This window comes from Lynx rufus, unplaced genomic scaffold (assembly GCF_022079265.1).
Source record: "Lynx rufus isolate CCGP_SWC_20201006 ecotype Redwood Valley unplaced genomic scaffold, mLynRuf1.p SCAF_4, whole genome shotgun sequence".
NCBI lineage: Eukaryota > Metazoa > Chordata > Mammalia > Carnivora > Felidae > Lynx > Lynx rufus.
In genome coordinates, this window is record NW_025814856.1 from 56913835 (window position 1) to 56925063 (window position 11229).

Sequence of the window (11229 nt, forward strand, 5' to 3'; positions counted from 1 at the left end):
TCTCTCTGGCCCTCCCCCACTTGTGCGCGCACGCTCTCTCTCTCTCTCTCTCTCAACATAAGTAAACATGAAAAAAATGTTTAAAAAAAATTGACAGTGGCGCCGGGTGGCTCCGTCGGTTGAGCGTCCGACTTCGGCTCAGGTCATGATCTTGCAGTTTGTGAGTTCAAGCCCCACGTCAGGCTCTGTGCTGACAGCTCGGAGCCTGGAGCCTGCTTCAGATTCTGTGTCTCCATCCCTCTGCCCCTTCCCCACTCACGCTCTGTCTCTCTGTCTGTTGAAAATAAATAAACATTAAAAAATGTTTTTAAAAAATTGACAAAGTCCTTTGGCTCCTCAGAGACTTCATTTGCCCATCTGTGAATCAGGAAAGTGGGTACTCACAGTTGAACTCCTAGGAGCCCAGAGCAACAGATGCTGTTTGTTGGGAGACCAGAACCTACCCCTGGGCTGGAGCCCCTCATGTAGAGAAAGATAAGGATCTCCCTTTGCATCCAGGACTCCAGGGAGGAGAGGCATGCTGCAGACTTCCCAGGCAACACCTGGTGGGCTGCAGAAGCTAGAGGAAGGACTATTTGGAGGAGCTTGGGGCATCAGTGAATGCGGTTGGACGATTAAGCTGAACAACACGAAAAGTTTTCAAGGGTGGTCAGGCTGGGGCAGGGCCCCAAAGCCACACTCCTGGCCCCTAATGGAGGCAGCCAGAAGACAGGCGCTGGGAGAGGTAAGAGGAGGTGGGGAAGAAAAGGGGCCTCTGGAAGCATGTGTCTGCACGGTGCATTGCACGAGGCTCTGGAATCCTAATGCCAATCCTGTATGGAGAGGGCATAACCCCTGGTGCAGACTTGCGGTGGGGGCAGGCTGGGCCTCTGGCTTTCACCACTTTATAGCTTCCTTTGGCTTAGTTTCCATCACGGCACCACCATTCATTACTTCTTGTCTTGTGAAGCAGCCAGAAGGGGCCCTCACAGAAGATCAAGTTGGATGATCTCAAAAGGCGGGGAATCGTGGGCCCCCTGAGCTCACATGTGATTTTGTTTGGCCCATCTCGCATCTGTTTGTTCTCAATTGTGGTAACATACACGTAACATAAAATTTGCCATCTTAACCATTTCGGTAGCACTACGTGTATTCACATTGTCGCGCAACCGATCTCTGCAACGTTTGCATCTCGCAAAACTAAACTTTTGTGACCGGTAAACAACTCCCTTTTCTGTCCACCGTCCGGTCCCTGGCAACCACCACTCAATTTCCTGTCTCTGGTTTTGACCATATTTCACGTAAGTGGACTCATACAGAACTTGTCTTTCTTGTGACTGGGTTACTATATTTCGAATAATGTCCTCAAGCTTCATCCACGTCGTAGCCTGTGTCAGAATCTCCTCCCTTGCGAAGGTGGGGTGACACTCCGTTGGATGGATACGCCACATTCTACTTATCCATTCGCCATGCGGTGGGCGCTTGTGTGAATTCCGCCTCTTGGCTGTGGTGGACAGAATGCTGTGAACGTGGCTGTACACATCTCTTTGAGCTGATACTTTCAATTCTTTCAGGCCTATACCCAGAAGTAAAATTGCTGGATGATATGACGATGGTACATGTAATTTTTTTTGAGGGACCTCCATACTGTTGTCCTCAGGAGCTACACCCATCTCACAATCCCACTGACCGTGTCCAAGCGTTCCAATTTCTGCACATTCTCGCCCACGCTTTTTTTTTTTCTTTTTTTTTTTTTTAAGTAGTCGTCTTGATGGTTGGGAGTTTGGAGTGTTTCTTTTGGTTAAACCCACATTTCACAAGCGGGAGGTTTCGCACCCAAAAAGTGCATAGTTTCTACATAAAAAATTCTCAGCAGGTGCTTCTGATGACTTAGCCCCATGTGGGACCACTGGCAGGTTGAGGCACCCTCCCAAGCCCCCTGGATGGCCCAAGCCTCATCTTCAGACACATTGTCAGGAGGTGCTTCTAACACGGTCTGAGAAAACGGGAAGCAGTCAGCAGAACTGGTCGTCACTGCCTGTCTTCAGGTGGGGTCTGTGTCCTCCAGTTGGCCAGACCGCCCTGCCTGGCCTGGTGCCCATGCACATCTGTGTTAGAGACCCCCTGGTCTTGTCCCTCCTCACCCGCCTTCCATGCATGCCCAGTTTGTAATGGGGAACTGCGATGGCTTTGTATTGTGTCCAACTGGGCTAGGCCGAACTACATTTCCCACAATTCCCTTCTCTGTGTGTTTCCTGTAGGGTGGGCCGCAAGGTGGATTCTGGCCAGATTTGGAAGGAAGCCATTGTTGTGGTTGCCGATCTGCTGATTTACCTCCTTGGTGTGAGGCAGCACCAATGACGACTTTCCCTGGATTCTCCTTCGGTCTTGCTGACTCAGGGGTGTGCATGGTTAACTCTGACAAAGGGTCTCAGCTTCCACAGGGTACCATCATCGCCAAGGTCAGAGGCACCGGGAACCAACACAACAAGTTGGTCTGTCCTGGCGTTCCAGCTTGTGCGGATTCAGCCTGCTCACGAGCTTCCCCTCCTGCCTGGGCATCTCCGGCTCCAGCCTCTGTCACGGTGATCCAGCCTCCTGGAAACTGTTTCATCGGCCTCGCAAGTGTGCAAGCCAGTTCCCTGTAACTGATCCGGTGTATGGGTGTGTCAGTGCCACTAGCCCTCCGGTTCTGCTTCCCCACCGAACTCTGACTGAGCGGGGACCCTGAAGCCCTGAAGACTCCTGCCTCGTGCCTGTCAGTGTACCTGCTGCTTTCACCGTTCCCCAGACTCAGGAGCTGTTGTCACACTGGGGGCCTGTGTCATTGCTGCTCCCGCCTGGACTGTCGATCCCCCAGAGCTGCCGGTTTGTGTGTCCTGTGCATCCTCCTCAAGAACAGGAAGCAGATCCCTGCCTCCTCAGCCAGTGTGTGCTCAATGAGTGACCATGGACTAGGCCATACGAAAGACCCCAGGGCCTCTTTGTTGCCTCAGGACTAATGGAGCTGCTAGTACAGCTAATGGGCCCTCTGGCTGTATCACCCAAAGTCTGATGCCTGGGACAGAGGGATGGCAGCACCCCTCCACCCCCAACCTTGTGCTGAGTGCTCAAGCCCCTCACCCCCATCAGGTTCTGTGCTCAGGACTAAGCCTTGCCCTGGCAGAGGGACAGATTCAGCTAGGTTGTGCAGTCAGTGGAGACCCCATCCTGTGGTCACTAAGGCCTGCACTGCCTGCAAAGGGGCCTTTCCAGTGTCTTCAAGGCTGTCCTGGGCCCAGGGAGAAGTTGCATCTAGGGACCCAGAAGGCAGACCTGAGTACCACCCCCTCCGCCTGAGGAGATCAAAGGGAGGCAGGTCCCAGCCCCACGAGAGGAAGAAGGGAGGGAAATCCTGGAGACCCCGGCCATAGGCAGTGTGTTTGGACCCCCTGGTTAACAGATGGGTGAGTAAAAGAAATCTTTCTTGGTTCCATTTAGAGACGAGGAAACTGAGGAATGGGGAGAACAGTCTTGCCCAGAACAAAAGACATAGTGGACAAGATCCAGAAAGCTGGCCTCAGCCTCCAGGGACCTGGTCCCACCCAACCCCCATCCCTATCAAAGGGTGCAGAGAGGAGACCAGGCTGGGGCCATTGCTAAGCCCGTATTTTGCAGATAAGCAAATACACCTGGTCCCTTGCTTCCTCACTGCACCAGGGTCACTTGCCCCAGGAAGCCCTCCTCCAGAGCCTCCCAGTGTCATGAGCCTCCAAGGTTCACCTGGAATTGAGAGTCTTTGAAGTGAGGTCTAAAAGACACAGTAGGTAAATGCTGGGTCCCGGGCTCCTCAGTCCCATGCAGGAGCTGAGTGTGGTGTCAGGGCAGGAAATACAGCCTTCCCAGTCTCAGCTCCAAACCCACACAACAAGCTTTTAAACACTCCCCTCGCTGGGGCTGTCACAAGGCTGAGAGGAGACCTGTGCAGCTTGCCTTAGTGCTGGCCACATACAGAGTGTTCACATGGGGCTGCTTACAGCCATCCATTCTTCAACTTGGGGTGCAGGTCAGAGATGTGGGCCCCACCCCAAGGTGCAGCTCAGCTTGAAGGGTCTGAGTGAGCACCCCGAGAAGAGAGGAGGGGAAGGGCCTGTGGGTAGACGGTGGGACACTGGGAAAGTCCTTTCAGAAGAACAATTTAAAGGGATGACAAGGTGTCCAGGATGTGAGCATGGGAGGGTAAAGTGGGTCAAAGGAGTGAGAGACCAGATTGCAAGTGACAAAAAAACAATTCAAATGAGCTTACGTAGAAAGCAATGTATCAGTTCACGTGGCAGTCAGATCTAACTAGCTTCAGGCATGGCTGGATCCAGAGGCTCCGTTAATGTCCTCAGATTATCTGTCCCCATCTTGTGGTTCCAACTTTCTCAGTTGGGGTTCCTTTGTCACATGGGCTCTCCCTGTGTACTGACAAAAATGGCTACTGGTAACTCTGGCCTCCTGTCCCTACCTGGGGGAGGGAGCACCTCTTTTTCAGTAGCTCTGGGAAGAGTGCCAGGATTGACACTCATTCAACTCACTGCCTTCAAGAACCTATTTCTGACCCAATGGCTGTGGCAAAGTGAACAATGGAACGCTCTTCATTGGCCAGGTCCTCAGTCACATGACCCTCATGGAGAAATCCAGAGCCATGTGGCCTGAAAGTAGGGGGGTTTGGGTCATCAGAAAAATATTACAATGTCCTTTAATAGAGTGGGAGGCCTGCCCCGTGGAGGGCTGGTCCATGGGCTATATAAGGCAGGCCTTAGGATGGAGAGGACAGCCAGGGGCCCAAGTGTTCATGGAATGGAGACAGGAGACCGGACGGAGGTGGGGCGGCAGCATCAAAGCAGGAGGCCACTGGGGGAGCCAGATGGTATGAGCAACAGAGGGTGGGTTTGGGTGGGAAACACGGAAAGGAGGTGTTGAATAAAAAGTACCTGAAGGGCATTTTGGGGCCCTGGAGCTCCCGTGATGTCTGCAAAGGATAGACTGTTGGGGGTGGGGGGGCTTTGGTTAGGAAGGACTCAGAAGGGATGGAGCTCAGTGTGAATTGTTGCACGGGAAGGTACAGTGTCCCCCTGCCCGTGGCCCCTGTAGCAGCCCTTCTGAACCGTCTCAGAACCTGTTACCTGGGAGCTGATCGAAAAGCTAAATCCCAGGCCCTGGCCTCAGACTGATTCTTGGACAACTGGGGTGAGATTCTTGGCATCTGGGCTTGGGTTTCTGGTTTAGGGAATGGGTGTGGAATCAGAGATCACATTCAGCTGGTCAGGAGAACCATCCCCCCCAGAATCCTGGGTAGGCCGGGGCCTGTCCTGGCCTCTAGCTGCTGGCAGCCTCTCAGGTGGCCCTGCAGGCAGTATGGGACAGGAGCTGGGCTGGCTCAATGATCCTGTAGCAAGGCACTGGCCGTGCCACCCCCCAGTCAAAGCTACAAAATGGATGAAGCCATTACTGAAAGGCAAGTGGCCAGGGCATGGGCTGGCAGGGTGAGTGAATGGTCAGCCCTGGCCCACCACAGTCCCATAGTCTCCAACCCAGGCCTCCTTCCTCCCTCCTGGACACCCCCAGTTCCCCAGAATCAGGTCACAGCCAGGCTAGTAGGTGGAGGGGCACCTTGTCCTCAAACCTTCTGCCTAGAGAGCAATGATGTGCCAAGGGACGTGTCTGGGACTTGTCCCTGAGGCAGGAGGCAGCAGGGAGGAGCCCCCACCGACTTTAAGGCACTGAAAGAGCAAGTGGAGTGGCCACTCGCCCTGTGTGGAAGGATCTGCAGGGTGACAGATGGCTGAAGTGTTTGCTCTGTGACCCCCCCACTCTGTGTGCAGGGGGAGGGTAGTGGCTGCCAAGCCCTGCTCCAGGATACCAGCAGGCCAGGGGTGCTTCTCCAGTGATGCTCCCTCCCCTCTCCTAGTCTCTAACACTAACACAGAGATCATCTCCATCTTTCACCTACCCCAGCCAAGGCTTACCCAGTTTGGTACATGTACACACGCACTGTTCTAGAACATTCCCTAGCTTCCAGAGCCCTCCTTTGGCAGGGTTGTCCTCATAGGAACATCTGTCAAAGGCTTAAACGGCCTTAAGTACAACTATTCCATATGCTGGACACCAGAGTGTCCCAGGGCTCAGGGTCACACTTTGCAACTTGTCCAGGAATCCTCCGGGGTCCCGCGTGTGCACTCCAGATGAACCAACAAGCCGAGGATCCGTGCCTTGCTCAGGCCACACCTCGGGTTGTGCTCAGTGTGCCAGAGCCCGAGGCCTCCACATTTCCAATATCCCTCTCACATCAACAAAGTCTCGGTGAATTCGGAATAACTAACCTCTGCCAAGGCTCAGCCTGGTGGGACCTCGTTCGTGCTGAGGGGCCCTGACCAGTAAGCCCAAAAAGCCATGGCTGTCCCCTCCCCCTCTCCCCACCCCCTCTCCCCACCCCCTGTCGGGTTCCGGACCAGCCTATCTCCAGCATGTTTCCACCTCCGCACACTATAGATCAGTCCCTTGAGGCTCTTTCCGGCATCAGCCAGGCGCCCCCTCCCCGCAGTTTCCACCCCTCACGGAGAACTCCAGGCCTACCTAGCTAACATCCGGGGTACCCAAGACCCTTGGGACCCACCATCCAACCCAAGCTGCTCGCCGACCGCACCCATCTCTACTCCACTCGGAAGAAAACGAGAGCGGTTCAAAGGTTTAAACAATTTATTGTGCCCCAAAAAGGCCAACGGGAGGAAAGGAAGGCCGCGCGGCCCCGCGCCCCGAGCGATTGTTTGTCGCGCACCCAAAGGCGGAGGGTGGGGAGTGGGGAAGGGCGGCGCGGCGGCGGCGTCTCAGCGCACCAGGGCCCGGCCAACCCGCGGCCCCCGCCCTGGCAGGCAGGCGCGGCCTCGGCCATTGGCGCCTAGGGGCCGGTTACCATGGAGACAGCCGTTGCCAAGGGCGAGAGCCAATAGGGGCGTCGCCTGGCCGTTTCAAAAATCTAAAGCAAAAACAACAACAAAAAACCGCTACGGCGGCGGGGGAGGGGGGGCAGGAAAGGGGATGGAGGGAGCCCCGGGCCCTCCGTGCGGCTCAGAGCAGGGGCGGCGGTGGCCTGGCTGGGCAACCGTACAAAAACCTACATACACTTGGGGTAGAAAAACCGAACACCGGAAAGACCCGGCAGGCCGGCGAGCTCACTTGCGGCCCTTGGGCACCTTGGGGACGCTGGGCTTGGCCGCCTTCTTCACCTTCTTGCCCCCGGCGGCCGCCGCCTTCTTAGCCTTGCTGCCTTTGTCCTTCTTGGAGGCGGCGCCCTTCTTGTGCGAGCGCTTCTCGGGCTTCTGGCCCTTGGCCGGCTTCTTGTCCGCGCGCCGGGGGCCGGCCGCGCCCGGGGCCGCCTTCTTGGCCTTGTGCGCGGCGGGCGCCGGGGCGGTGGCGGCCGCTGTGGCTCCGCGCCGCTCGCCGCCGCCCTCCAGCTTCTTGCGGTTGAGCTTGAAGGAGCCGTTGGCGCCGGTGCCCTTCACCTGCAGGAGCGTGTCGTTCTGCACCAGCGCCTTGATGGAGTACTTGAGGTAGGTGCGCCCGTTCTGCTGGTCGAACCACGCCACCTTCTTGGCCTCCGTGTAGATCTTGGCCAGCGACGAGCCGTTGCGCTCGCCCAGCCTGCGGATGGTCTCCACCACCAGCTGGCTGTACTTGCCCGGCTGGTTCTTCTTCTTGTTGTTCTTCTTCTTCTTGGACGGGGACAGCGCTGCCGAGCCGCCAGCCTTGGCCGCCTTCTTGGCCGCCCCCTCGGCGGTCGTCAGCGGCAGGGCCTCCTCGAGCTCCACAGACATGGTGGCGAGCGGGTTGGTGGCGGGCGGGGCGCGGAAGCCCGGGGGCCGCGCCGGGAAGAGGAAGGCGAGGGGCCGAGGGGGCGCCGGGGGACTGGGGGCGCGCGGCGGCTCCAGGCGGGAGCGGCCGCGGCCGGGCCTGGGGCCGGGCGGCAGGGCTGGGGTGGGGGCCGGGCCGGCCGGATCGGGGGTCCTGGGCCGGGGCCGGGGCCGGGGCCGGAGCCGGAGCCGGAGCGGAGGGGCCGGGGTGGAGGGGGCCGGAGCCGGGACCCTGCAGGAGCGAGGAAATCGGCCGAGGGAGCGCCGCTGCTGCCGCTAACACCGTTGCCGCCGGAGCTCGCTGGGCGTGCGCGCTGCGCTCTGGTGAGGAGGGCGCTCCGCTCCGCCTTTATAGCTCCGTGGCGGACCACGTTGAGAACAACAACAGCCTGGTCTGGAGCCAGCGCCAACTTGTGCTTCTTGGAGCCCCTTCCTCGGCCTCTGGCTTCCCGGGCAGCGCCTCCCGGGCGCCACCGAGCCCACCGCCGAGCGCCCCGGACAGGGCCCGAGCCTGCGGCGCAGCGGAGAAGCGGCCTGCGCCCGGGAAGGGCTCGACAAAGGGGAACGGAGGGGTGCACCCTAGGCTGAGGGAGCGCGAGTGGAGGGGGGCACCCGGTTTGGAGGCGAATAGCGCGGGCCCCGGGGGAGGCCGCGCGGCGCGGAGCTTTGCGGCCGGCAGCCAAGAGTGCGCCGCGGCCACCTAAGCCCCGAGCGCGTCCAGGGGGCCCCAGGCCTGCCCGCAGGACGAGCTTTAATTTGTCCGAACTAACACAGGGCACGCCCTCACGTGGTCGGCTGGGGCAATGTGAAGTGTGCTAGGACATCTTCGAGGGGGGTCTCCACCCGAGTCCGAGGGGACGGCGGCTGGAGGCGCCCTCCAGCTGTGCGCCCGGGGTCTTGTTAGGCCTAAGGGGCCCGGGCACCGCCCGGGAGGACGTGGGGGACGACCGCAGGTGTCTCTCTGAGGACATTTCTTAGACCCCCACCCCCACTGGCGCTGATGCTCCAAGTGCCCCATTTTGTGGTGCGCGAGTAGCCGCCACGGTTCCCCCCCACCCCCAAAGCCAAATGTCGGCTCCACGGTGGAGCAGGTTGAGCGAAATGTCGGGGTGCGACCCCCGGAGGAGTTCTCGCACAGGATGGGGGAGGGGAGTTGCCCCGGCCACACCCCTCCCATTCTCGTCGGGAGAGTGCGATTGAGAGCGGGTCCTGGAGACTGCTCGCCCGGCTCCTTTCTCCTGGTACAGGCGAAGTCTTCCGCAGAGGCTCGTGCAAGTCTGGCGGCCCTGAGCTGGGCGGGGTCCAGTGTCGCGGGTGCGGAGGAGGCGCCGGACGGTCTTTCTTGAAGCCAAAGAAGCCTCTGCTTGGGGAAGCTGAGACCATGGGGAGACACCCAGAGAGGAGAGCTGATCCCTTTGGGGTAAGTGATTTTAGGCCTGAGCATGGAGGGGTGGGTGGGTGGGATGGGACGTAGAAAATTGGGGTTTCAGGGTGGAGAGAGCTGGAGGCCCTCAAGTCCGGAAAAGCAGGGTGGGGGTGTTCTGGGCCTTCTGCCCCAAGAGTCCCCTCTTGTTGGCGCGCACCCCCAAGCACAGACCCCGTTTGCCCTCTGACAAGCTAGTGAATAAGGTCCAGGAGAGGAAGAAATTGAAGCTAGGAAAAGGTGAGACGGGGAGTGGTTTTGAGGGGGGCGGGGGGTGTCAGTCGCTGGGAGCCAGGAAGGGCTTCACTCCCAGGGCAGTGAGTACGGCCCATAGGGGAGGGGAGATAATCACAGGTCCCCGCAAAGAAGGCCAAGCCCCTCTTCCAGGAATGAGGAGCCCCCTGAGTGGACTGTCTGTCAAGGGCCAGGAAAACCTTGGGGCCTGAGACCTCAGCCAAAGTGAGAAAAGACCGCCAGGAATTTCCTGACTGAGAGGGGCTTCTGAAAGTGCCACAGAGCTGAGCCCTGGGGGCGGCCCTGGGGAGCAGAAAGGTCTTGCTGGGGTGGTCTTGCAAAGGTCTTGCAGAAACTGCACGTGACTTGAGCACAAAAACCACAGGTTCCGGAAATGCAAAGTGTGTGCAGGCTGGGCTGCTTGGAGGATGCAGTGCAGTGACCGAGAAGCAGGAAGACAGAGCTGCTGCGGCCCCCTGAGGAGTGTCTGTCCAGGAACCGGAGCCATCCAAGAATGAGCAGAGGGCACGCCGGGGGAGGTGGGCATGGCGGCCCTACCCGGTGGCCCAGGGTACATGGAGATGGGGCAGGAACAGGGACACCGGAAAGAGAGCCGGCCCAAGGAAATCAGGTGGAGGGGGGTAGCCAGGTGCCTGGCCTAGAGAGGCTCGAGCTTGGGGCTCTAAAAGTCAGAGCAAGAGCAGAGGGTGACGCCCCTGGTGGAACCCCGGCATGGGCCGCAGGGACATCCTCAGACTGAAATTTGCCCAGCCATTCCGGGAGAGAAGGTCGCTGGAAATGTGAATCTGGAGCAGGCTGGGTCAGGGGTGTCTTCCCTGGGGTCATCGCGCAGGGAAAAGGAGGATGTGGAAATGGTAGAAAAGGGAGGGGTGCTCCACTGGAGACAGAGGAAGAACGGTCAGAGAGGGAGGAGGAAACCAGGTGTGGCAGGTATCACGGAAGCTAAGGAAGAGAGAGTTTCAAGAAACAAGGGCTGGTTGGTCACCGTGCAGCCCCTTCAGAAAGTGGATCAGTCTATCAGAATGGACGGGCGAGCTTCCGGCCCTCGAGACCCCCTGGCTGGAATCTGCCTGGTTTGCCCCGTGGTTTTTAAAACACCAGGATTAAAAAAATCAGGTGATTTCGGGTAAAAATGTGTCCAGACTTCAGCTTTCCCTTCAAAAAATCTGAGGACTCACCCTGGGTGGGGGCAGAAAGAACAGGGCCTGAGTTAACAGTTTTTCTGCTAGATGGGCTAGACCCCCAACACCTGGTCAGTTTAGGGAGTGTGGCCAGTGTGGGGCAGAGGGAAGGTTCTCCGGCCCTGGGGGAGGCCTGGCCAGGGTTGGAGGGGAGAAGGAACCAGTGGAGGGAGTGAATACGTACAGGCAGGGCAGTGTGGCCCAGGCGGTGGGGAGGGTGCAGAAGACGCGGCTCAGAGTCCACACCGGCCCTAGTGGGCTCCTTGGCCTGCTGGTGGAGCAGGTGCTTGTGTGGGGGAGGGGAGCGCTGCCTGTGGACCTGTAGACCAGGGCTCTGGGAGACTAATAATTCTAGGGCTTTGGGAACTGCCAGAGACGCAAGTGGTTTCATCCCACTGGCCTCGTTATACAGATGAGGAAACTGAGGCCTGGGGCTAGCTGGATGTCCAGTTAGCCAGGATTCTAGGCCTGGGGTGCTGCCAGCCTTCAGGGATGCTTCTCAAACCCCATACCTCCC

At 58.6% G+C, this 11229-nt stretch overlaps 1 protein-coding gene across 1 annotated transcript; it reads right to left on the reverse strand.

The window, feature by feature from the left end:
- Nucleotides 1-6684: 6684 nt before the first annotated feature.
- Nucleotides 6685-7915, reverse strand: LOC124524418 (histone H1.10). Its single transcript, XM_047096692.1, has one exon. It carries the CDS (start codon nucleotides 7815-7817, stop codon nucleotides 7176-7178), a length of 642 nt encoding a protein of 213 aa, XP_046952648.1. The 5' UTR covers nucleotides 7818-7915; the 3' UTR covers nucleotides 6685-7175.
- Nucleotides 7916-11229: the final 3314 nt, after the last annotated feature.

What these genes read in the sequence shown, in the direction of transcription:
- LOC124524418 (XM_047096692.1), bottom strand. Translation starts at nt 7,817, where the DNA reads ATGTCTGTGGAGCTCGAGGAGGCCCTGCCGCTGACGACCGCCGAGGGG.